This window comes from Anguilla anguilla, chromosome 11 (assembly GCF_013347855.1).
Source record: "Anguilla anguilla isolate fAngAng1 chromosome 11, fAngAng1.pri, whole genome shotgun sequence".
NCBI classification, from domain to species: Eukaryota; Metazoa; Chordata; class Actinopteri; order Anguilliformes; family Anguillidae; genus Anguilla; species Anguilla anguilla.
Genome location: NC_049211.1, coordinates 38,675,252 through 38,702,683, shown reverse-complemented (window position 1 = coordinate 38,702,683; position 27,432 = coordinate 38,675,252). Strand labels below are relative to the sequence as shown.

The window sequence follows — 27,432 nt, the reverse complement described above, 5'->3', positions numbered from 1 at the left end:
TAGAACCCACACTCTGGTCTTTAAAGGATTTCAACATCAATTCTATTTTTATTCTAGAGAAAGGGGGAGGTGGGAGGGAAAGTTTTCCTTTACAGTCACTTCTCTTTCAGATACGAAACACTGAAATATTTGAAAAAAAAAAAAACAATTATAAAGATAAAGGCACTTCACACTGTATGAGCAAATATAGAAATGACATAAATATAAAAATTAGTGCCACTTTCAGACATTGCAACAGAGGTGGAACCTCCTGTGGTCAGAAAATAAAAGTCCTGTTATGCTTTTCCTCCACTTGTGAACTGGCTGATTTCACTGATTAGTTCTACCTCCTGGCTGAACATTGTGCAGATACAGACCTGGAAGTTGCTCGATTTTTTGAACAACACTTTTCTTAGTGCTAAAAAAGGCTATGAATACGGTGGGCCAGGTTTGACCCCCATGGTGCCATCTGAATGGCCTTCAGTGCTAGTGAGGGAGGGTGGGAACACATGTTCAGGAACAAAAGGGGAAAAGCTCCAGTGGCGATGGATCCGTGAGTGAGACCAGCAAGTGTGGCATAGAGCTATTTCAGGCCCAGGAGCCGAGGTTGCCAGCATTATGTGTTTTTTCAGATAAGGGCCGGGCTGACACTGCCAAATAACAGCTTTGCTCCGGGTGAGATTAAGGAAGGAAAACAGTGGCAGGGACAAGGGAAATGCTGAGCACCACACAACTTTCATACACCAGATTTATCACCACTGCTGCTTCTGGGATTTGGACTATACCTAATAAAGATTTGTGGGGAGCATGTGTATCAATCTACCTCAAGGAGGTTATTGGTTTGGTTTTACATGAAGAATTATTGTTGCAGGCTTATTGTGGGCTCCAGCTGTTCAATAGTAGTACTTAAGAGAATTACAGGACTCGACTACAATGCCCCTGGAGTATAATTGTCAGGAAATATAGGTGGTTGTATTGCATATTCCCAAAGACCATTGTACAGCTGGATTGTAGAGTGTGAATGATGGCAGTCTTCCTGTAATCCTCTTTCATGTGCATTTGTTCTTTGTGATCAACTGCTGCACATTTAATGTGTATATTTATCTGTGGCATTCAGTGGGGGGTTAAAACCCCCAGCATCTCTGCACATTGGTCTGAACACTTGCATGGCATGCTAAGTGCAGCTACCTAAAGAGGCAGCTGTGTGTTACCCTTCAGTGCTGCCAGCATTGGCATGGCCCTGAGTCCATACCAGACCATGGGGCACAGAACAGTGCCTTACCAGCCAGCTTTGGCATGGCCCAGAGTCAATACCACACCGTCGGGCACAGAACAGTGCCTTACCAGGATGGGCCACCCAGCAGCAGTGCCTTGCTTGCCTCATTTGTATGGCTTGGCACCTGCTTAGATTCCCAGACTGTCCAGCTTGTCCATTGGGGGGTGGTGAAGTGGATAGCACCGTCACCGCACGTCAGGAGGTCCCAGGTTCACGTTCCTTCTGTGCGGAGTTAGCATGTTCTCCACATACCCGCATGGGTATGGACATAACAAGTTGTGTGTGAGTGGAAGGAATGTACAGTCTAGGTTCTCCCTGCTTGACTAACCAAGATATAGTGGCGTTTTACAGGTTTTGGAAATTCGTGTTTGTCATCCCCTTCACTGACATCACTTTTCCTGATCTAAATTCTCAAGGTGTTCTTACGTCTCCTTGGTAGCCCTAAGCGAAGGGTAATACTTGTACACTACAGTGGGATTGATGAATGTGTATTGGTGAGAGTAGGCCCATCACCAGACACCAGAGCGGCCATGTTTTGGGAATTTAATAGCTTTTCATTTCATCTGCATTCCCCATTTAGATGGATATAAATTCATTTCCCCACACAGCTGCTCTTCCCCACAGCTGCTTGCCCGGTTTTCAGTTTTGTGAGGGGATAGCTTTCAGTCGTGGGGTTTTCATATCTTTTAAAATGGACTCGTGGGATCCTATTTAGATTTCGTCCCCACAGAGTTTAGTTTTTGTTTACCACTGCTTGCATGTTTTTTTTCTCACCACTGGGGAGTTTTACCTCACTTTCTATTTTTAGAGGATCAGGCTGGGTCTTTCCTAATTTTTTTGTTTTTCTGTTTTCCTGTAAAGCATTTTTGTGATAGTGTTTCTGTAAAAAGTGTTATTAGCATATGTCACTGGCAATAAAATCAAATTTATTTGAATGCAATATTTATTTTCCGCTCAAAAGAGATATTTCGTTGTGAGCTGGGCGGGTCCATGTGGGTCAGAGGCAATGGCTGGCCCCATTGCTCCGCCCCTTCATTAGCAGTCTGCCCATCATTGGCTGCTTGCTGAAGTTTCTGGGCCACCTGCAGTGTTGGATTCAATTATCCATTTTTGGTGTCAGAGGAAAATTTTGATGGTGATCTGGAAAATCATAAAATCCATAACAGATCATCATGGTTATGGAGATGTGGGCTCAAATTCAAGCACGACGAGACGTTTAAAAACTCGTAAGAGAGAGTGCGAGAGACATAAAGAGAGTGAGTAAAAGAGAAAAAGTGACCAAGAAAGATATACAGAGAGAATGTGAGATAGATAAAAATAGAGATGATTGAGAGATAAAGAGAACTGGAGAGAGCTCTTTGTTGCTTAAGATAGAAAGTGCTGCATTGCCTGTTTATCTTCACTGCTGATGTGTTTGCAGAATGGATGGTGTGCCTGGCGTGAGTATAAGCCCCAGTGTTATTTATCAGCAGTGCTGCACTGACAGACACTGCTCTCACACTCCCACAGCTTCCTGTACCACCAGTGCCCTGACGGCTGGGGGTACAGGATCAGGAGGCCATCTCCGTGTCTGCGCAATCATCCATTTCATCTGCAAAACCAGCCATCTAAACACCTCATAATGACTGCACTTCCTTCACTGCGCATCCTCTAAGTAAAACTGTCAGCGTTAATGTCCCATCTCCCTGCCCCCAGTCTCATAATAATATGCAGGATATTATGCATTTAAATCATATGCGTGTCGCACGGAATCCAAGGCTGTCTGTGCCCTTATGTCCCTCTGAAGATCTGATCTGTCTGTGCCCTTATGTACGTCTGAAGATCTGATCTGTCTGTGCCCTTATGTACGTCTGAAGATCTGATCTGTCTGTGCCTTTATGTGAATCCAAGGCTGTCTGTGCCCTTGTGTGTCTGAAGATCTGATCTGGCTGTGCCCTTATGTGCATCTGAAGATCTGATCTGTCTGTGCCCTTATGTGCGTCTGAAGATCTGATCTGTCTGTGCCTTTATGTGCGTCTGAAGATCCCCTGCTTCTGCGCTGCTGTACGCACTTAATGAGAATGACCTGCTGCTGGCTGCTTGGCATAATGAAAAGAGCTGGGATCAGTTTACTGTACACACTCATTCACATGCAGAACGTGTTTCATTCCGTGAACCCGCTGCTGTTTTATATCTAATCACAGACAACGTTAGCAGGGAAATCCTGATGTAAATTATAATGGACTGCATTTATATAGCTCCCTTCATCTCCTGATCTGAAAGTATCTCAAACATGAACCACCGCCATTTTGTACCGGGACACTCACCACACATAACATTAGGTGGTGAGGGAGGGAATTCAACCAAACAAACTTCATTTAAAGCCAATTTGTTAATTTTACCAATACACTGAGATTAGAGCTGAAGTAGAGCCTGCATACCAGAACTTCATATAAAATCTGATATTGGCATCAAACATCAAACAACGTTCTGAGCCATGGTTGATCTTTGTCAACTCTCACTAACTCAGGTCTAAGTACCCTAGTCCCCACCGATATATTTAGACTAGTAGGTCACCTGGTATAGGTCACCTGATATCTGATCAATCCAGGCATATGACATAACATATGGAGGCAAACTGGTATAGGTTAAAGTAGTTAAACAGTATCCCTCCATAGAATTCTATAATAATAATGTGCAAGATAATCACAGGTAACATCAATCATCAATATACATTCATGATTGTTCCTGTTTTTTATCTTATCTGTGCTTGATTTTATTTATTTTATTTTTTAATTATATTTAATTTTATTTTATTCTAGTTATTATTATTATATACTATGTTGGTTTTACTGTTGCTATATTCTGTGATCTTTTATTATACTTATTGTGTCTTATGTTATGTTATGTTATGTTTTTGTAATCTTGGCTACATTGAAAATGAGGGCCTGGCCCTTAATTGTACCTCTGAGAATTAAATAAAGGTTATGATGACATAGGCACATGCAGTAAACCATATACAGTGCACTAAACATTTTAATTATTACATTAAAAATTAAAGCATACGTTTTCCCACCATCTGCAAAAAATGTATATGTTCATTTTCTTGGTTCAATCCCTTAGGGTGCAGTGTCTGCAAGGTGTAAATGTAGTACATTTCCCTCCTTAGATGTTGGTTCTCTTTACCTTTACCTGTTCTATGCATGGGTATCTTGAGGAGGAAATGTCTTCACCTGAAAGGTAGTGCACCTGGATTGTGCATAACGTCCATTCTCATGGCACTTCTGTCTTCTGCTGCCCATGTTTAGTGCTCTCCTTGTTTTCCCCACATAAACCAGGCCACGTGGATGAGCGATCAAATAAATTACATTATTTTGTGTACTTGTGATGGTCCCTTTCAATTTTATAGGTTTTCCTGTATGTAGGTGATTGCAGGCAGTACATCTGATATATATATATATATATATAACTCTAGCGGGTTCTTGAAAATATTGTGAAGTTGTGTGTCTGTGCTGATCACATGCCGGTACTGTCTCAAGATTTTCTCAAAATTCTTTTCTTAGAGGTGAATATTGTAGGAAGCAGTTAGTGGAAGGTGGCTTTTGAGGGGGTTTTGGGCTTTTGAAAGAGACTTCCTGTGTTTCGTACTTATTTCTGGTGGTGCTAATTCCCTTTTCAGGGTTCCCTTTCTGCCTAAATCTGTTTTCAAGTGAATTTGTTCTTTTCTCACGATCTGTTGGGTTGCTGCATATTCTGTGGGTGCAGGTATGCTGACCCATGGCCAGGCTTTTTTTAAATGTGTGGGATGGCATGAGCTTACATGCAAAAATTAACACCTGTCAGTCAGCTTTCTTTATAGGTCAGCAGCCTTGCCTTCTCTTTTTATGAGAATGTCTAGAAAATGTATTGTAATACTAATAGTGAAGATAATGACATTCATTTGGATATGCAGGGAATTCCATTAACAGACCTTTAGGGGCCTGGAAAATCCAGAGAATATCATCCACCTATCTTTGCCCCAATCTGAGATATTTAAAGAAAGGAGGACAATGAGGTTAACTCCGTCCCCTGCCGGCTGACCAACATCACTGCCACTGATGTGATTTGGTTGGTGAATCTGGTCTCTCTGTGATTTGATTGGTGAATCTGGTCTCTCTGCGATTTGATTGGTGAATCTGGTCTCTCTGCGATTTGATTTGTGACTCTGGTCTCTCTCCTCCAGGATAGTGCCACCATGCAGTTCTGCGCCAACAAGTTGGACAAGAAGGACTTCTTCGGGAAGTCAGACCCGTTTATGGTGTTTTACAGGAGCAACGAGGATGGAACGTGAGTTTCTTCTGCTTTTCCTCTTAGCCTGGCCAAAGATCAAAGACGCCACTAAAATATAGTTTTAACTGCGCAGCCTTTGCTTGTATGGAGCGAGTGCAATAAAAATAAGGAACACCTATAGGCCAGCATATGCAATTACACTTCAGTGGATTTTATCAGTGGATGACATGAGTTTGCATGTAATACTGATTTTTTCAAACCAATGTCAGTTTACGGCAATTTTGGTTCTTTACGTTCAGTGAATAATACAAAGCCAAATTAAAATAGTGTGTTTTAATAAATGTTTTGACTTCAGCACATGTGGTAGCCCATTACTGTTCAGTGGTAAATATTATACGCTTCTGTCATTTAAACCTAGAATCTAATCAGCACATTCATAGTTCTCTTAATGGGTATGACCCAAAACGTGCAGTGTTGCTGCTGTTCACGCCAGCACTAAGAGCTCTTCTGTGCTTCTGTCTCATTTCCTTCTTTGTCATCATTATTTGGCTTACAACAGAATTAACCAAGCGTGTATATTTATATGGATATATAGCACTGAGTAGTGGTGCCATTGATAGCCTAATTTGGCCAGCTTCTAAAGTGAATGCTATTAAACCCAACACTTTTAAAATATTTATGATATCTGCAAAAATAACCGCAAAGACTCAATGTTCTCTGCATGTTTGTGTTTCATTTGCTTGATTAACAAATATGACAGTTGAGTAAAACCAGTGTGATCATTGCAAAGACAACACACTTTCACTCTGGAAATAAATTACACAATTATTTCCATTAACTGTATATGTCTATTTCCAGTGAACAGGGCTTATTTTTGTTTCCTTTTCGTATCCTAAATGCCCAAATTAAATAGTGGCTTGTAAGATGCATGCTTCAGCTTTTGCCTGGGCCCATTGTTTCTTCTGAGCCACATTTTCATTTGGCAATTTAGATCATTTCAGAGTCACGATTGTATCTGAAGTGAAGGTGCATATACCTCAGGTGCACATACAGTATCTCAGGTGCACATTCAGTATCTCAGGTGCATATACCCCAGATGCACATTTGGTATCTCCGGTGCACATTCAGTATCTCAGGTGCATATACCTCAGGTGCACATTCAGTATCGCAGGTGCATATACCGCAGGTGCACATTCAGTATCTCAGGTGCATATACCCCAGATGCACATTCGGTATCTCAGGTGCACATTCAGTATCTCAGGTGCATATACCTCAGGTGCACAAACAGTATCTCAGGTGCATATACCCCAGGTGCACATTCAGTATCTCAGGTGCATATACCCCAGATGCACATTCGGTATCTCAGGTGCACATTCAGTATCTCAGGTGCATATACCTCAGGTGCACAAACAGTATCTCAGGTGCATATACCTCAGGTGCACATTCAGTATCTCAGGTGCATATACCCCAGGTGCATATTCAGTATCTCAGGTGCACATTCGGTATCTCAGGTACATATACCCCAGGTGCACATTCAGTATCTCAGGTGCATATACAGTAGCTCACACTACCACCACCATGTTGGACTGCTGGTATGCTCTTCTCACTGTGAAATGCTGTATTTGCATTACAGAAGACATAATGGGACCTGTGTCTTCTGAAAAGTTTCTCTTTTAACTCATCTGTCCATTATCCCAAAGACTTGGGGACCAGCCAGTTATTTTTTGGCAACTGTGAGACAAGCACTGATGTTTCACTTGGTTAACACTGGATTCCTGCCTTGCTACTCTCCCATGAATCCAATTTTTGCCCCAATCTCTTTCTTATTGTGGAGTCACGAACACTGACTTCAGCTGCGGCTAGAGAGGCCTGCAGTTCTTTCTGAGATCTTTTATGACTTCCTGGATGAGTTGATGCTGTGCCCTTGGATAAATTTTGGAAGGCTGCTCCAAGTGTTCTTCATTTTTGAGATAATGGCTCTCACTGTAGTTCACTAAAGTCACAGAGCCTTAGAAATGGCTTTGTAACCCATTTCAGACTGATATATTTCAACTTTTTTTTCACATTTTTTCTGGAATTTCCTTTGATCGTGGCTTAGTGTGCTTATAGAAACTTTGTGGTGACTACTTCACTGTAATGGCATGGTTCAGTAGGAGTGAGTTTTAGATTCAAAACGGCTGGCTGCAATCAAGCCTGGCTGTGTTCAGTCAGCTGAATACAATTATCAATTAAATTTGGTTAATTGGTTAATGGGTGTTTGATAACTTTTTTCATTAAATAAATGAAATAAAATGTGTTTTGTGTTTACTCAGTTTTACTGCAGTCTTCCAACTTTTGTACAGTCAAGCTTTGGGCGGTTCATTGGTCTTAATATAGTGGATTTTTCCTTTTCCTTTCATTTCCCACACAGGCCATATTTAGAATGAAATTCTAGACAGTCATTATATGTCAGGTGTGACAACCACACCAGATTAGATGAATGAAATGGTAAATTAATTTTAGCACGGCAAAGTCAGTTATTAGTCATTTGTTTGAATTCTGCAATAGCAATCCTCTGATTGTATCATAGCAGCCCCGCTGACTGTATCACAGCAACCTACTGACTGTATCTTAGCAACCTGCTGACTGGGTCATAGCAACCCGCTGACTGTATCATAGCACTCCACCAGCTGTATCACAGCAACTAGCCCACTGCCGGGTAATGAATGAGCAGGCCTAATCAACCCCATGACTAGCTCTCCTTCCCAGACACGGTCCAACAAAATATAATTGCAAATGAGCAGCAGTTTTGCAGCGGTATCTTGATGCCCCCGTCCTCACCTGTTTCCCTGTAGGAGACTGTAGTGAGGCCTGATGTAAAGATATCACCTTTCAGCTTGTTTGTGTGTGCCGTGGTGTATACACAGCATGTGTGCTAATATGCTTGGCTAGGCTCAGCCCACATTAGCGATACGATTCAGTCCTCTCCTATGTAATTTGGGGGAGGCTCAGTTCAGTGTTCATGTTTTGGCTGATTTATTTCTCACGTTCTGTCACCTCTCTCTCTCTCTCTCTCTGCCCTGTTGACACTGTGACACCATTATGAATATTTGATGTTGCCTGCAGTTAGCCGTGTATGATCTGTCCTTTGTAACTCTGTGTGGACGGCATGGAGATTCAACTCGCTTCACGGCCCTGAGGTCTGCAGCCGCCTCCCAGCGATCGGGAGGGCTTTGTTAATTTGCATCCTTACTGATTTGGCCCCGGTGAAAGGGTGAGAGGAACACACGCCTCACTGCTGCAAGGGAGGGAGAGAGCACAGACAGGGCTCCCCCTCGCTGAGACGGAGGTGCAAACGGCTGCGGTGTGCTGTGCGTGTGCGTCAGACCTGCATCGAATCATTTCTGCTTCGGAAACGCTGCAACCCTTTAGACACCTTAAAAACGCCTGCCGATAGTGGGCGGTGTGCGATGTTATATTGTTAATGGAAATACCGGTAAGACTGCTTTTGACGCAATGTAGGTTAAAAATAAACCGTTAAATAAATTCTGTGCCTGGTTGCGTAAAACAACTTGTGATTCAAACTGAAGTTAGTCACTCATGTCAAATATCCTATTTCCCTAAGGTGAGGGAGATCTTTAGGAGAGATGCATAAAGCCTCTCAGTTGGATATTGTGGTTACATATCACCTGCAGAAAAATATCCACTCTCATACGATATTAGGCTATATATTTTAGACACAAAGCAGCAAAGAAGTATGCGTTTTAGCCCTTGGTGTACGATTTATTTGCTGCTGTGCTATTTAAGACTGTCTTATATACAGGCTATTTTGAGTCGAGCACATCTGTCCTCTCTATTTTACATATCAACAATCTCTAAATCCCCTTGATATAGTCTAGCTTTTGCAAAGTAGGCCAATCGCATTTTAAAAATTGAGAAAAACGATAATAACAAAAGAAAAAAGGAAACACTTTGGTTTCTGGATGGAGGACAGGAATACTCTTAGGAGTAGGCCAGAAAACAAAAAAAAATTCATCAGCCATAGAAATGGCTTAAAATAACCAATAAAAATCTACCCAAGAAATGCTGTAGAATGCTTGGAGCTTGTCAAAATATGAAAATATTACTGTTAAATTTTACTAAATGACATAGGTTGGCAACCTTAAAATGGGGGAGTGTTTCGCCAGGCATAACAACACTTGGGAATAGGGAATAAGGGCCTGATGTTAAAGGCAGAAAAAAGGTCTTTCTGTGATGGCCAAAAGAAATTAAATCCACCAGCCTATCAATGCATTCACTCTTTTTTTTTTTTTACTTGCAGAAACTGCCCACTGATTTTTTGAAACTTCAGGCACTTCTTGGTGTTGCTACAGTTACATATGTTATTTCAATACCTCCTCCTCCTGCATAAGCATTAAGGAGAGAAGTGCACCTTGGGGTGACTCATGCAGATGATGCACATACTGTGCTCCCAGCTCCATGCGCCTGCATGAGACATGATTCTGGTGTCATATCTGCACACGAAACCAGCTGCAAAAGGCTTAGTAAATCTGACCTTAAAGGTTCCTTACAATCATGTTATGGAAACACTTCGGCTGATTATATGCAACTCATTTTTTTCTCAGGGGTTACTTAAATTGAACTTCAAGGGAAAACGTAGCCTTAGTAGCTTGAAAGCAGGCAGTTGTTCTATTTTTATATTTTACTGTATATAAAACAACCACCTGCAGTCGTGAATAAAACTTCTTGAAGTAGTAATATTTTTGAGCATATTTTCATATTGTCATGCATATCCTTGACAATATAAAAACATTTTAGATATTGTGATATTATTTTTAGGCCATGTCGCCCACCCCTAGCGGGTAGGTAATTTTCTACATTTTTGATTAAACATTTTGATTAGACATGATTAGACATGGCAACATGATTTGTTGAAAATTCTTAAGTCTTATTTTCCAATTGCTACTGGCAGAGAAGAGTTACATATAGCATAATGTGTGTGTGCGTTCATGTGTGTGTCTGTATTTGAATGTGTGCGTGCATGTGTGTGTGTTTGTGTGTGTGTGTGCTGCGTGTGTGCAGATAGTGAACCTGCTCACAGAGAGGGAAACACACTGCGCATGTGTGTGTTTGTGCGCATGTGTGTGTATGTGTGTGTGTGCATGCGCGTGTGTGTGTGTGTGTGTGTGTGTGTGTTTGCATGTGTGCATGTGTGTGAATGTGTGTGTGCATGTGTTTGTGTGTATAAGATTGTATGTGTGTGCGCGCATGTGTGTGTGTTTGCATGTGTGTGTGTAGGTGCACGTGTGTGTAGGTAGGCGTGCGTGTGTGTATATGAGTGTGTGTGTGCACTTGCTTGTGTGCGTGCAAGCGTGTGTGTAGGTGTGTGTGTGTGTGTGCATGATTTCTGTGCGTGTGTGTAAGCGTATGTGTATGTGTGCGCCTGTATGTGCATGTGTGTGTATGTGCGTGTGTGTGTGTACGAGTGTATGTGCGTGTGTGTGTGTGTGTGTATGAGTGTATGTGCGTGTGTGTGTGTGTGTGTGTACCTGTGTATGTGTGTGTGTGCGTGTGTGTGTATGTGCGTGTGTGTGTGTGTGTGTGTGTGTGTGTGTGTGTGTGTGTGTGTATGTGTGTGTTTGTGTGTGTATGAGTGTATGTGTATATGAGTGTGTGCGTGTATGAGTGTATGTGTATATGAGTGTGTGTGTGTGCCTGCAGGTGTGGATATAGACAGTAATCTCTCTATTCTCTGTTTCCCACTCTGTGAGCAGGTTCACTATCTGCCATAAGACAGAGGTGGTGAAGAACACACTGAACCCTGTGTGGCAGGCTTTCTCCATCCCCGTCCGGGCGCTCTGCAACGGAGACTTCGACAGGTAAGCTTCACCTCTCCACCTGCTGACACGGCATTCACCCCAGTACCCCACCCCCACCAAACTGCACCACTCATTCACCCCAGTACCCCACCCCCACCTGCACCACACATTCACCCCAGAACCCCACCCCCACCAAACTGCACCTCTCGTTCACCCCAGAAACTCACCCCACCTACACCACACGTTCACCCGACAGCCCCATCCCACTCCCCAGTGGGAATGAGAAACACACTCAAACAGTGGTGCGAAGAACCTTACACAGCCGTCTACCCTAGGCACATGTCCCCTTCGAGTGTGCAGTAATGGTTAGTGACAGGGACAGCCTGGCTTAATTGGGTCACTATTGATTGGTCACAGTGCAACCTCTGAGTGAGCTGATGGTGGAGGCCCCTGCCTTGCCATCGATTTGTGTGGCGAACAAGAGCGTCCCTGATAAAATGCTGATTTGCCACCTGTATGGAGTATCTAATCCCTGGTACTGGAAGACGTGTTATCTGAGTTGTGTCCTCTGTGGGAACCAGGTGGAAAACAATTAGGCTGTGCGATAAATTGCATCCTGCATCGAGTTTGAAATCTTGGTATTGGCCTTCAGGGAAGTTAATGGAACTCCTTCAACCGAACTTCACATCCTACACCTCAGCCAGACCTCTCCGTTCCGCAGCCTGGGGGGGACCGGCTTTCACATACCTGTGTGCTCGCTTTTCCGGGTCAGGATGCCGGGCTCTCCTGGCCTCACGGTGACTGAACGAACTTCCCAAAGTGGTCCGACAGCACTCATTGGCCACGTTCCAACTGAAGACCCACCTCCTCAGACTGCTTCTCCTGCCCATAGCACTCCCTCCTTTTGTACCAGTACCAGTTTTGTGCTGGCATTTCTATGGTTTTAGGCTTCATTGTTCATGGTTTTGTGTTTCTCTTCTTAGGGCTTGCCATGCAGTCTGTGTGAATTTAGAATTTCTACTTTGGTCCTCATTTAGTGTATTTAACAGTTGCATCTTTACTCGCTGTTCTGGTAATGTTGTTAGTAAAATAGAAAGATGAGAGCAATTCAGTTTCTCTTGTCTTTTCAGATGCTCTTGATAAGAGCATCTGATAAATTAAGGGAATGCAAAGTAATGTAATGGAGAGCCACAGCATTATATTGTGATGCCATGTTAAATGTAATATTGTTCACAACAAAGTAACTCAGACCTGAGGTTACAACAGCAGTTTCTCACCTGGGCTTTGAACCTCTGACTTACAGGTCCAGGGTGATGATTATGATTATAATGACTATGATGGTTATGGTTATAGAAATGGACCTTCCACCTCCCACGTCTGATGTTTGCCCTGAGCATGTTAATGTTATGCTCACATTTATCAGATGCTTTTCTCCAATGATTTCTCCTATGTGCCATCAATTTATACCGCAGGATGAACCAAGCCAGTGTAGGTGAAGTACCTTGTTGCAGGTACAAAACCTGTGCCCCCTTGGGCAATCTCTGAACCCATGGGCTAAATGGAGATTACAACTTTTCCACAGAATTATTTCACCAATTAGCACTATACGTTGTATTCAAAGTTGCAAACCACTGAGCAATGAGGGGCCCCCATAAAATGATAAACCCTCTGTAGGGAGCAATGAGGGGCCCTCCCCCATATGGGGATAAACCCTCTGTAGGGAGCAATGAGGAGCCCCTCCCCCATATGGGGATAAACCCTCTGTAGGGAGCAATGTGGAGCCCCTCCCCCATATTAGGATAAACCCTCTGTAGGGAGTAATGAGGAGCCCCTCCCCCACATGGGGATAAACCCTCTGTAGGGAGCAATGAGGGGCCCCTCCCCCATATGGGGATAAACCCTCTGTAGGGAGCAATGAGGGGCCCCTCCCCCACATGGGGATAAACCCTCTGTAGGGAGCAATGAGGGGCCCCTCCCCCATATGGGGATAAACCCTCTGTAGGGAGCAATGAGGGGCCCCTCCCCCATATGGGGATAAACCCTCTGTAGGGAGCAATGAGGAGCCCCAGGGTCTTCACAGAGAAGACGTGGGCAGTGGCGGTCCAGACTGTCCTGTCAGGTCCAATCAGGGCTGAGGGTTTGTGTCCGCCCCGGTGCGATGTCCTGCCGCTCCCCTCAAACAGGGTAACGTGATGTGGCAGGCGCAGGATTCGGAGCGCGCTCACGGGCACTGCGCTATACAAATGCGCCGCAATGGGGAACGGGCTCGGAACAAGTCGGGGAAATCCTTCCCAGGGCTCTTTCCCTCTGCGGCGTTAACCAATCAGCACGCTGTCTCAGCTCATCCTGGACCCATTCACCTGGTGGTGACCTGCATTTCCCTTGTTCTGAAATTAGGATCTGCCAACAGTGTTAATGCATCAAGCGATCTTCGCTTTCGCCAGTCAGTCATTTCACGTTAATCTGAAGACCAGACCCTGTTTATTCCCTTCTCCCGCACTGCTGGTCTTATCTCCGAGTTCGCTGCCTAGCCTGGGGAATTTAGCAGGGCGCTACCGTGGCCGCAGACTGAGCAGGAGAACAAGAAGGGAAAACACCCACAAACGTCCTGGTGAAAGAAGGCTTCTCTCTCTGTGTATCCTCTTTTCTGTCCATTCCTCTTTCCCTGTCTCTCTCCATCTCTTTTCATTTTCCTCTCTTCCTCCGTCTTCCTTTCAATATCTATTTCTCTTTTTCTCTTCCTTTCTTTCAATCTCTATTTTCTGTTTTTCCCCTTTGCGCTCTTCCTCTCTCTATCACTGACACCCCACCCCCCATCTGTCTCTCTGTCTCTCTTCACGTACTACACAGCTGTGGTGGCTTGTGTCTGGTTGACGGCTAAATAGCTGCAGCTAAATCCAGCCTTTCCTGAGAGGGTGTCTGAAGGCGGTTGCCAGTTCCCTGCACCCCATTGACTCTGGCAGTGTGGAATTATGGGTCAGCACCCTGGCGTTCCATTAACACGCCAGTCAGAGCGCCTTGTGTTCTATTTTGGGTTGGGAACACACACCACAGATGAGCTTCGGTTTGATTAAGGTTGCAGCCACTCCTCCTTTCCCTTTTATCTTTGTGTCTGTTTCAATATTTTCTGGCCTTACGTTCACCCCATCCCAATGCACCCCTCCCCCCTCCTCCCCTCCCCCCTCTTCATCATGCTGTTTTCCTGCTGTGCTTGGTTGCCTTGGTTACAGACAGCTATGGAAAAGTGGTTGTTTTTTTACTTTTGTCAGTACAACATGGGCAGGGTTGAAGGATATGATGCTGATTTTCAATTCTGAATCATCTTTAGAAAGAGGCCTAATGTCCATACTATATGTCCATTGATAAAGTACTTAAAATAAATATTGCTGCAGTTAAGTGGATGTTTGTATGGTCTGTGTAAATGTAGTCTTGCATCACACAGTGTGGGTGTGAAAAATTGCTTCTGACACACCTGTTAGCTCAGAAGCTTTGAAAAGATTGATGCAATTTCCTTCTTTGATGCAGGCACACATACCAGGGTTGCCAGATGCCCGGTCTTGGTCTGGACTGTCTGGTTTTCTAATTATTTGTACAGTACCTGTTTGTGGTACTGATTGGACAATATAAATATCCGGTGTGGAAAACTCTTCTTCACCTGTGCATGCTTGTGCGTGCGTGTGTGCATGTATGCATGTGCGTGCATGCATGTGCATATGTGTACACATGCGTGCATGCTTGCTTGTATATGTTTGTGTATGTGTGTGGGTGTGAGTGTGTATGTTTTTGTGAGTGTGTATCTGTGTGTTTGCATACGTTTGTTAGTGTGTGTGTATGTTTGTGACTGTGTGTGTGTGTGTGTGCACATGTATGTTTGTGTGCGTGTGTTTGTGACTTTGTGTGTGCGTGCAAATGTATGTTTGTGAGTGTGTTTTTGTGTGTGCATATTTGTGAGTGTGTGTGTGTGCATGTTTGTGAGTGTGTGTGTGTGTGTGTGTGTGCATGTTTGTGGGAGTGAGTGTGTGTGTGCATGTTTGTGAGTGTGTGTGTGTGTGTGTGTATGTGTGTGCATGTTTGTGAGTGTATGTGTGTGTGTGCATGTTTGTGAGTGTGTGTGTGTGTGTGCATGTTTGTGAGTGTGTGTGTGTGCATGTTTGTGTGTGTGTGTGTGTGCATGTTTGTGTGTGTGTGTGTGTGCATGTTTGTGTGTGTGTGTGTGTGTGTGCATGTTTGTGTGTGTGTGTGTGTGTGTGCATGTTTGTGAGTGTGTGTGTGTGTGTGTGCATGTTTGTGTGTGTGTGTGCATGTGTGTGAGTGTGTGTGTGTGTGCATGTTTGTGAGTGTGTGTGTGTGTGTGTGCATGTTTGTGAGTGCGTGTGTGTGTGTGTGTGTGTGTGCATGCATGTTTGTGAGTGTGTGTCTGTGTGTGTGTGTGCATGTTTGTGAGTGTGTGTGTGTGTGTGTGTGTGTGCATGTTTGTGAGTGTGTGTGTGTGTGTGTGTGTGTGTGTGTGTGTGTGTGCATGTTTGTGTGTATGTGTGTGTGCATGTGTGTGTGTGTGTGTGTGTGTGCATGTTTGTGAGTCTAACACCGCGCTCAGTGCGGGGGATGCCAGCTCCTGGCTTTGAAGGGAAATGTCTGAAGATTTCTGATGATAACACGCCTCAGAGCTAAGCAAACTTTTTTGACTTCCTTCCATTAGAGTTTGTAGTTTTTGACACATCTGACCCAGTTTTCCCTTAAATTATAAACTATAGGGCTGTCTGGGTAGTGTAGAAGTATAAGCACTCACCTACCACAGCAGAGACCCGGGTTCAATCCCCGGCAGCGGTACTCCCGGCTTGGTCAGACATTTCTACTAACACAATTGGCAGTGTTTGCAGGTGGGAAGCCGGTGAGGGTATTAGTGCTGATCGTTGCATTAGCAACACATACTGGTTGGTCGGGGTGCCTGTTCAGCAGGGAGGGGATCTGGGAGAGATAGCGTGAACTTCCTCATGCGTTACGCTCTCCCAGTGAAACTCCTCACTGTCAGGTGAAAAAGAAGCGGCTGGCGACTCCACATGTATAGGAGGAGGCATGTGGTAGTCTACACCCTCCCCAGACCGACAGAGGATAGCGCATCGACCAGGACTGTGATACACACGGGGAATTGGTATAAGGACTAAATTGGGGAGAAAATGGGAGAAAAATGGCAACAGCAAAAAAAAAATGATAAACTATGCTCGTAACATAAGCTCTGTCATCTGGTAGTGAAAGGTTTCATTTTAGCATGCATAATTTCTTCATTATGTTATGCAAATCTTCAATATATGCCAGACTGTCTGGTGCTTCATGATTTACACCATAGTTTGACTTTGGCTGCCTTTTGAGCACGCATTCACCAAAAAGCAACAAACACGGAATTTGTGCTAGATGCAGATGATTAATGATGTACAGTGCAAGACAGAAAGCAAAATTTTGACAAATTATGTTTGATGACACAGTTGAAAACCCCTCCTGTTTAATATGTGTTTCCACATTGGAATTAATGGTCTTGCCGATTTTTCATAATCTTTGTGGTTTTAAAATCAGTCATTGCACTGTGCAGTGGGCGGAAGCTCCACAGGTCCTGCGGTTTATTATGCCTGACTCTCTCATTACATCATCTGGCTCTTTCAGTGCTTCCAAATCCTGGTCCTAGGAGCGCACAGTTTTCCCTCAGCTGAGGTCTCAGTTATTTATGTAAATGAAGTGTTACAGAGCTGTTAATTGGATACTCGTTTGGATTTGGCACCGCTTAAAGTAACGGAGGTCCAATTTTAGTTCATTATTGCAGGTACCAGTGGCTGGGATTTAGGTAAAAATTAATAAAAAGTAAAGTTGTTTGTGTGAATTACTTGCATACATGTAAGATCCTTTATTTAAATTGCATTAATTAATTTATAGCAATTTGTTGTTCAGTGAGGCCATGTATATTGTTTGATTAATTTATGCGATCCCAGATTTATTGAAGGGACAGATTTTCTTATTTTAGAAAAGAAATTAGCATGACAGATGTCCCCCCAAAAATATGTTATTAAACATGTTTTGACTAGTATTTACTGAAAGCAGTCCGATTTCATGTGATTTCAAGTGTTTGGTTTCATTTCTCGTTCGCTGTTAGTGACCCATGAATTCAATGAGACGTTGAGCGGAAGTCCTGACTCACTGTGGTCATTATAGATTCCCTAAGAAATTTATGAAAGAGCTGTTCTACTCAAATTCCCTACCCAGCTCTCTTAATCAAGCTACCTAATTATCCTCTACCATGGTTAATCACACAATTCCAGACATATCCTACATGTTTTGATCTGGTCATCCCTGGAAATGAGATCTGAGTTCTGTTTTGATCTCCCGGGTAAATAAAGATTAGTAAATTATTCATGTAAATAAATCAATATATCTTTCAATGATGATTAATTCCCTCACTTTTCAAACATCTATCTGTACATGTATTTGTTTTCAACTTGTCTCGATGAAGTGCAATGCTGAAGTGGTCAGTGACTCTACTGTTGTAAGTCATTGGCTGCTCTGTTCCGGTGGAGGTTTTTAATGTCCTCTAATGTCATGTAATGGGCTTTAATGGACGTTTCATGCTTCAGGTTCCGTTGAGCAGTCGAGACGCGTCTCCTCTTTCCACGAATGATAGTGGATCTGTCCGAAATAACGGCTAATTGCAAATAATTAAAACGCTTCTGACTGAATCGAGCCCAGAGGAATGCAGAGTGTTAAGTTAGTCGACTGGCGGGCCGCCCAGCGCGCCACGATGAAGAGGTTAATCTCAGGTCAGGTTTTGACGCTTTCTCTGTCCATCTCTCTTGCAGGACGATCAAGGTGGAGGTGTATGACTGGGACCGTGATGGCAGGTGAGGGGTGTGAATGTGAAGATGGAGGTGTGACTGAGTTAAGCCATTGTGGTTGGGTTTAGTAAAACCCAGCAGTCTATTCTTGTTTTTAAACAACCTTTTGGATCCCCCCTTTGTTTTTTATTCTATTTGGAATATGTGAACAGCATCTCATCCATAGTGCTGTCCTCCACTCTGGGATGGGGTCAGGCGCATCCTCAAACAGTGTCTGGCCAGAATCTTCTTTTTTTGCTCTGCAGTCCTACAGCTGAGCTGATCAGTCACTTTGACTGGATCCTGCTGGCAGACCAAATCTGTATCACCCCACTGGCCTGGTCTGGATTTACTTCTGGCCAATGGGGCCTGTCACTACAGATTATTCTTGAGACTATTATTTAGTGCAGTCATATCTGGCTGTGGACATTCTGTATTGTGATGTGTGTGTAATTTTGTGTGTTTTCAGCCATGATTTCATCGGGGAGTTCACCACCAGCTACCGAGAGCTGGCACGGGGGCAGAGTCAGTTCAATGTGTACGAGGTGAGTGCCCACTAGGGTTAGGGGGTGGAGTCAGTTCAGTGTGTGTGAGGTGAGTGTTCACTAGGGTTAGAGGGAGTCAGTTCAGTGTGTGTGAGGTGAGTGTTCACTAGGGTTAGAGGGAGTCAGTTCAGTGTGTGTGAGGTGAGTGTTCACTAGGGTTAGGGGGAGTCACTTCAGTGTGTGTGAGGTGAGTGTTCACTAGGGTTAGGGGGTGGAGTCAGTTCAGTGTGTGTGAGGTGAGTGTTCACTAGGGTTAGAGTGAGTCACTTCAGTGTGTGTGAGGTGAGTGTCCACTAGGGTTAGGGGGCAGTGTCAGTTCAGTGTGTGTGAGGTTAGTGTCCACAAGGGTTAGAGGGAGTCACTTCAGTGTGTGTGAGGTGAGTGTTCACTAGGGTTAGGGGGTGGAGTCAGTTCAGTGTGTGTGAGGTGAGTATCCACTAGTGTTAGAGGGAGTCAGTTCAGTGTGTGTGAGGTGAGTGTTCACTAGGGTTAGGGGGTGGAGTCAGTTCAGTGTGTGTGAAGTGAGTGTCCACTAGTGTTAGAGGGAGTCAGTTCAGTGTGTGTGAGGTGAGTGTTCACTAGTGTTAGAGGGAGTCAGTTCAGTGTGTGTGAGGTGAGTTCACTAGGGTTAGGGGGTGGAGTCAGTTCAGTGTGTGTGAGGTGAGTGTTCACTAGGGTTGGAGGGAGTCACTTCAGTGTGTGTGAGGTGAGTGTTCACTAGGGTTAGGGGGTGGAGTCAGTTCAGTGTGTGTGAGGTGAGCGTTCACTAGGGTTGGAGGGAATCACTTCAGTGTGTGTGAGGTGAGTAGGCCTACCCATTAGGGTTAGTGGGCTGAGTCAGTTCAGTGTGTACCAGGTGTGTATCAGATTGTACATTGTGTGTCAAATCTCAATTCCAGTTTTCCATTCCTCATGCACTCTGCCCCAACTCCCATTGGTGATTCTCCATTCCTCATGCCTGTTCCCCATTTCCGCCATCAATCCCACCATAATAGGGATTGATAAAGATGGTGGTTATTTACTACATATCCTGATCATACCTGGGATAAATGTGTATTTAAAATACTGCCAGTAAATTCTGAACAGTCAAGCAGATCCCTGAAAACTGCCAGTATACAAACCCTCTCCCCTTTGGGACAGGCTGTCAGTCAGCCTACAAGAGGGAAATCAGTTCTGGATCTGGTGCTATGTAATGACCCAAACAGAATTTGTAGCATAGAGATAATTGAGCCACTTTGGTCTAGTGATCATGCTGCAGTTAGTTTTGATGTATTGTGGCAAATTAACAATGCCTCCTCTATGGCCAGAATTTTTCATTTTGGACGAGCCAATTTCAACAAGATGCTGGAAAATGTAAGTAATATTAACTAGGTGCAACTTCTGAACTGCAAGTCTGTCAATGAAAAGGGTTATTCTTGAGTCACAATATAAATTTATTTCAAAGGGAAGGAAAAGTAAGTTGAAGAAGCGGTCTCCCCAGTGGATGAAAAAGCCATACGTGAGACTTTGAGGAAAAGAAAATTGTATAAGATATATCAAAATGAGTAATAAGGCTGAATATTATGCGTGCTACGGTTAAAAAAAGAACTACGGGAAGCCAAGTTGCTGTATTGAAGGTTAAATTTGCCAAAGTTGCAAAAAGTAATCCTAAACGTTTCTTTCAATACAACAGTAGGAAAATAAAAGTCAAAGAGGATATCAGGTGCAGCAGGAATGAAGAAGGAGCCTTGCTTTCTGAGAATAAAGATATTGCTGATTTCTTAGTGATTTTGTGGAGAGTTTTACTAGAGAAGTGGTTACTAATAGACTGGAAGGCATATTCAGTACTCAGAATGTCTTATCAGATATTGAGATAGAAGATAAAGAAATACTGGATGAATTACATAAACTGAAGACAAATAAGGCAACAGGCCCTGATGGCATATACCCAGGAGTACTCGAAGAGGTAGGTGTAATCATCTTTACTCATCTTTATCATCACTGGCAAGTATAAAAGGAGACTCAGGGGTGATTTGACTGAGGCCTTTAAATTCATAAAGGGAATCAACAAAGTGAACTACAAGAGATTCTTCAGGTTAGGTTCTGTTAGCAGAACAAGGGAAATTAGCAAAAGGTAAATTCCATACAGTCATTATGAAGAATTTTTTCACGCAGAGTAGTCAATGTGTGGAATAGCTCGCCAAGTCACATAGTAGAGACGGGGAATTTTAAAGACTAGACTTGTGTGATACAGTGTTAGATACTATCTAGTCTGTAGGTAATCAGAGCAGTGATTTAGTCAGGAAAATGGCAAGCGCTGTTAGGCAGACAAAAGTTTTGTGAAAAGCTTTTTTTATTATCTGAAATCAATAAGCACTAGTACTGATATTCACTTAAATTTCACAAAGTTATCTGTTTTATTATTTTAATTTTAGTGTGTGTTTTACACTGGCTCACGCTGTTTTTTTAGTAGATAATATATATACTGTATTTACAGAAGTTTCTGATGACATGTTGACATCACAATGGCTGGCGTCAGAGCATTTGGGTGACTGTGGCATAAAGCGAGAAAAAACACACTTCAGGAAACTCCAAAGAAGCTTGTGCAGCAATTTTCTGCCTCCGGGGGCTGTGGTTTAATCTTATTTTCTGTTGGAAATTGCGGCTCATACAACTTGAGAGTGCTGTGCTGAAGAAAAGTGTGGCACAGCTTCCTGTTTCAGCACTGCAGCACGGCTCTCTGGGAGTGAAGAGCCCGCGCTGCTTGCCAGCTGAGAATGAAAGAACTTTACATCCATGACGTGATATAAAAACAGATACCTGTAATTGTGAACAAACACTGTTAGGAGCGGTCAGTAAATCAACACGCATTCTCGTGTTTTCGATGTCACGATTCGGCCTTTTATTGAAGGACGAACCGAAAACAAACAAATAAGTTCAACTTCGAACAAAAGGATTCGTTTCGTACCCTGTGTAACAAATGATTCGTAGTTGTGCGGTTGAAAATCGTTTGCCCTTCCGTTTCCGTCAACACCGGTTCACCTGTCCTAAATCAAAGGGCACAGCACGCCTGCAGATCACGTCACCCTATCAGACATCAGATCATCATAATTATCACAATATATAGCAACAACTAACAAAAGAACAAAACCTCAACACAGGACATTCCAACACATGATCAGCGTAATTCACAACAGGAAATGCATGATTTCTCAACATAATTATGAATCAATAAGGCAAATCTGCAAAATGGCTTCAACAAACACTGTTAAATGTATCTGTTGGTATATACAGCCTCATGGTAAATAACATCGCTGTCCAAGCTCCTTTGAGTTCCCTGAAGTGTATTTTCTAGCTTTAAGCCGACAGACACTCGATAGTCTGCCAACAACAGCCAGCAGGGGGGGGGTCCCATCAGCACTGATCAGGAGTGATCTTTCCCAACTCTCTGAAGAACTACATTCACACTGCATACTGTATTCACTCTGCATTCACACTGCATTCACTCTGCATTCACACTGTACACTGTATTCACTCTGCATCCACACTGTATTCACACTGCATACTGTATTCACTCTGCATTCACACTGCACACTGTATTCCCTCTGCATTCACACTGCATTCACTCTGCATTCACACTGTACACTGTATTCACTCTGCACACTGTATTCACTCTGCACACTGCATTCACACTGTATTCACTCTGCATTCACTCTGCATCCACACTGCACACTGCATTCACTAGGGGTGGGCGAAATAGTCTTAAAACTATAGCATGATATTTCATGGTATTTTTTGCGGTAACGATATAAATGGCGATATGAAAATAGTACCATTCAACACTATCTTTTTGGCCACAAATCACATCAGCATACAGTCTTGAGAGCTGTGCAAGCACAAACATTGATCCAAAAAAGCAAAACTTAATCCTGACCACTATCAAATACTAAACTATACCAATTAAGTAGGCTAAAAAATAGAATATGAAAATTAAAATTCCAGTGAAAATGCAAACACCAATACTCGCAGGATTCATAATCTAACCCTGGAAAAACAAATGGAAATGTTGTAAAAATACTTTGCTGCAAAACATCAAAACAGTATATAAACACAATAATGATTTAAATCAAGTACAAGTTTGAAATGTAAACACCGATTCTGACTTTATCCATAAACTACGTACAACAAATGAAAACGTAAACACTTCTGGGAAATCATCTGGGAAAAAACTTGTCTCGAGGCAAGAGCTGTTCATACTCCAGTCGCTGGTTATGTAGTGGAACGTGAGGCTAATGTATGGCTCCGTCACTCGGCTACTCCGCATGCCTGTGGTTGAGGCATAAAACTCCACTGTAAACAGCGTTGTTTGTAACCTACCGTGACCCTCTGTCTTCGTACATAACTGGCAGGGCTGTTTCTTGAAAAATATTTCATTGACGGCACGTTGTGTCTACTAGTGATGCGCCGATCGGCTCTGACATCATCCGAATCCGCATGTACGCATAAACCATCCACCCGCCACCCACCCGAACAAATTATTTTCTCCGATTTAGAGACCCGCACCCTATCACACATTACCGTTATTTTCGCAGCTGTTGCATATGACATACCCAGCACTTGACCCGTCATGGTTAAGTATTTCACTGAATCGTTCCCACACGGAACTTTTCTGCCCTTCCTTTTTTGTTGTTTGTTTTTAATTCTTCTTTTTGAATTTTCTCTCGGATCTTTTTTTGCCTCCATTGCTGCTTAAGACAAATGGACGCCGCAGTTGGCGCAATGAGAGTCTAGTCTGCAAATTCATGCCTGACGAAAAATGAAGCTTAAAATATGTTCACATTTTAGAGAATGTATTTAATATTTTCCTCATTAATGATGTATTATTTCACCCACCCGCAACCCGTCCTCTATTAATCAAAATGTTACGGTCCATTTTCTGGATCATTAGCCTGAATCCCTCCTTGTCAACAGTTTGGATTGGCAACATGTCTTTGGCTAAGAAAAATGCCACCACCTCCGTCAGTTCGTTGCAGCGTTTACTTTTTTTTATCATAGAGAGTTCCACTGGCAAACGCGCTGACAATACCCTTCTGAATTAAAGGAGTTTGCTTAACGTTACTAGATGGTGAGATGCCCAAACACGTCATCAACTATATCGTCAATATCGCAGGATGACAAATTCTTATCACGGGGAGGAATTGTACCGGTATATCATGGACGATACGATATGGCACAGCCCTAGCATTCACTCTGCATTCACACTGCATTCACATTGTATTCACACTTCATTCACTCTGCATTCACTCTGCATTCACACTGTATTCATGCTGCATTCACTCTGCATTCACACTGCATTCATTCTGCATTCACACTGTATTCACACTGTATTCACACTGCATTCAGACTGTATTCACACTGCACTCTGCATTCACTCTGCATTCACTCTGCAGTCACACTGAATTCACTCTGCATTCACACTGCATTCACTCTGCATTCACACTGTATTCACTCTGCATTCACTCTGCATTCACACTATTCACACTGTATTCACTCTGCATTCACACTGTATTCACACTGTATTCACTCTGCATTCACATTGTATTCACACTGCATTCACGCTGCATTCACACTGTATTCACACTGCATTCACCCACTACACCTGTTTGCATTCTTTGCTCAAGGTTACATTACAAGCAATTCATGTGGAGGTGGACACATCCCATTATCACCAGAAAACACCAGGATTAGGGTCGACCCGAACATCCAAGAGCCTCCTCTGTTTCTTGCCACAGCCTGGATCGAATCGTCTTATCGCTGTTGGCCTAGTCTTCAATATTATGCAATGGTGTCCTGTCCTCGATCAGAGACACCAACCTGTCTTCTCTGTCCTCAATCCAAAATGCCATGGCAACAGGAGACAACACAGCACCACCCAGTCAGATCACTGTATGTTTTGAAAGTGCCGCTGCAGAGACACCAGCCTTTTTGTTGCTGTTTGACACTTCTGCCCCACGCCCCCCACTCTGCACGCTGATTGGCTTGAGAATTGTCCCCCAACCACACACACACACCAGGCAGACTGTACTCTGACACACACACACACACACACCAGGCAGACTATACCCTGACACAAACACACACCAGGCAGACTGTACCCCGACACCCACACACACACACACACACACACACACACCAGGCAGACTGTACTTCGACACACACACACCAAGCAGACTGTCCTCCGACTGTCCCTGGTGTGTGTGTGTGTGTCGGGATACAGTCTGCCTGGTGTGTGTGTGTGTGTGTCCCTGCCTGGGCACAGAAGAGATGTTCACTCTGTTTAATTCCACCTGTGCTGATATTTTAAACTGTGTTGCCCCGCAAAAAACTAGGAGACCTAAAGTTAGAGCTCAGCCCTGGCTAAATAAGGCCACTCGTGCCGGAAATCTGAACATAAATGGATAAAAAGACAAGCTGCAAGTGTCCTATGAAATCCTAAGTGACTGATTAGCTAAATACCAGCACTCTGTCAAATCAGCGAGGGCCATATATTTTTCTAATATTATTTCTAAAAATTCCCATAGTCCCAGAGTTCTTTTTAGCATAATCAACAAAGCTATTAACCCTGTTGTCACTGCCTGTCCTGACCCAACTCCAGAGGTGTGTGAAGTCTTTTTGAACTTCTTTGCTGATGAGATTGACAGTATAAGATCTCACATCACACCTCCTACTTATGATCCGTCTGATTTAATAATTTCTCCTCATTTTAAAAGAGGAAATCAATTGAAATAAAGTATTAGAGCCAAGTCTGCCGCTAATGGGGCCAGAGGAATGGTGTTTCTTTCAACGAAAGCTTTTACTCACTTTACTCTGCAGCACGTACCATGTTAGATTAAGGGTGTCACCTCCATGGCATTAGAAAGTGGGGTTGAGATCTCTTGTGGAATAGAGTGGGACAGGTGATATTTCTTCCCTTGTGTGTCACTGACTTTAAAGAATGAAGTATGTTAGCTGTCCATCTGATGGCTGGAGAGTTTTTTAATCACATTTTCAATGTGTGCCGAATCCTCTGGAACAAGTGCTCTCATCAACACATGATTTGTCCTCGTTGCTTTTTGATAAGCCTCACTCTAAAAACATATTTTGTCTTGAACTGGATTGCCTTTTTATACCATTAAAAGAACTCCAACATGTGGGATTTATTGTGTGTGTGTGTGTGTTCATGCGTCTGTATGTGTGTGTGTGTGTGTGTGCCTGTGAGTATGTGTGTGTGTGTGCGTGCGTGTTTGTCCATGTGCGCTTGCGTGCGTGTGTGCGCTTGCATGTATGCGTGCATGTGTGTGTGTGCCTGTGTGTGCATCTCTGTGTGTTTGTGCGTGTGCCTGTGTGTGTGTTTCTTTGCGTATCTGTGTGCACGTGTTCATGTGTACGTGTGTGTGAGTGAGAGAGAGGTGTTGCACCAATTTAATGGGCAAGTATTTCAGCAGGGTGGATTGAACTCCGCCTTTAGCAGCTGTGACTGATGCTCAGAATGGAATATTGCATGAATGTGAAAAACGTGACAGTTCTGAGAAATCAATAAACACACTCTCCACTCTCCCATGTATTTTCTACAGAATTGTCATATTCCTTTTGCTCTGAAAATGAATGCCATTTTACCTGTCTAGCTATTAGCCTGCAGAACCATCCCTCAGTACCCCCAGTTGTAATGTAAGCCGCACCTCTTTATTCTCATCATTCTCATAATACCCTCCTTCTGACTGGAATTTCCTTTTCATTGCATCTGTGTTTTCCCCCAAGAGCCAGATTTTGGTGTAGGTAAGGCTGCTAGTTAATTCCGTTATTCAGAGGTGTTAACCTTTTAGAGACTCTGAGAGAGATTAGTGCGGTAATTTTGCCGGTCACATGACAGGTGAAATAACATGTCACTACAAAAAGACCTGGGGCATACTGGTCTGAAATTTACCGCGAGGGACCTTGGGATTTGTCTGCACATTATTACATGGGTTGAGTACATTATTGTACAGCTCTGTAAAGAGAGAAATGCATGCTGCTGCTGCTGCTGCTGCTGCTGCTGCTGCTGCTGTGTTTTTCCCCCTTCTCTTCTGACTCTTCACGCACGCTCACACTGTAGCCAACCAGGCCGTGTACTCTGTGAATGTGAGCCTTTAGGGTGGCACCGAGTTCTCTTGCTGTGGATGAGGAAATAGTTTTCTCTCCATGTTTATTCGCTTTGTGCATCAGGGCTGGTAGCTAATGGGCTTTCTGGAAATAAATTGGAATGGGAAGCACCATTGGCAGTCGGAGGAAGTCTCTAGGAATATACATGAACAAGAACGCTGTGCAAATGCTAATTTGAAATTTTAATGTTTGTTATGGTAGAGTATAATGCAATAAGCCTCTGGCAACATATGTCATGTAGAAAACATATCGTTTTGTTTCGTTTTGTTCCTTAATTCTAATAGGTCTGCTGATTTCAGAATGCTCAAGAATAGGCTTCAACAGTCAGGTGAATTCTCTTTTCTCAACCATGGTCCCAGAAGCACTCATGGGGTGCATAAATTGCTGGAGAAACTGACTGGTAAACAACCAGGCATGCAACTTAATAAGATTAATTTGTGGTTTCATAAACTGGTCTCGAGCCAAGAGAAATTGAGCTTTAAAATTAAAAAATATCTTGACTAAGCTTGTATGGTACCCATGATGTCTATAAATGGACCGGCAAAAACACATCTTAAATCTATTTTACCCAT

General features: G+C 43.3%; 1 protein-coding gene across 2 annotated transcripts in view; it reads left to right on the top strand.

The window, feature by feature from the left end:
- LOC118208131 (copine-5) overlaps positions 1–27,432 on the top strand; it is a 213,697-nt gene that overhangs the window by 142,770 nt on the left and 43,495 nt on the right. For both annotated transcript variants that reach the window (XM_035382495.1, XM_035382496.1), the window contains 4 exons: positions 5,457–5,560; positions 11,257–11,361; positions 18,144–18,185; positions 18,628–18,703. In XM_035382495.1, coding sequence (XP_035238386.1) covers positions 5,457–5,560; positions 11,257–11,361; positions 18,144–18,185; positions 18,628–18,703 — 327 coding nt within the window. The remainder of the gene's footprint in view (positions 1–5,456; positions 5,561–11,256; positions 11,362–18,143; positions 18,186–18,627; positions 18,704–27,432) is intronic.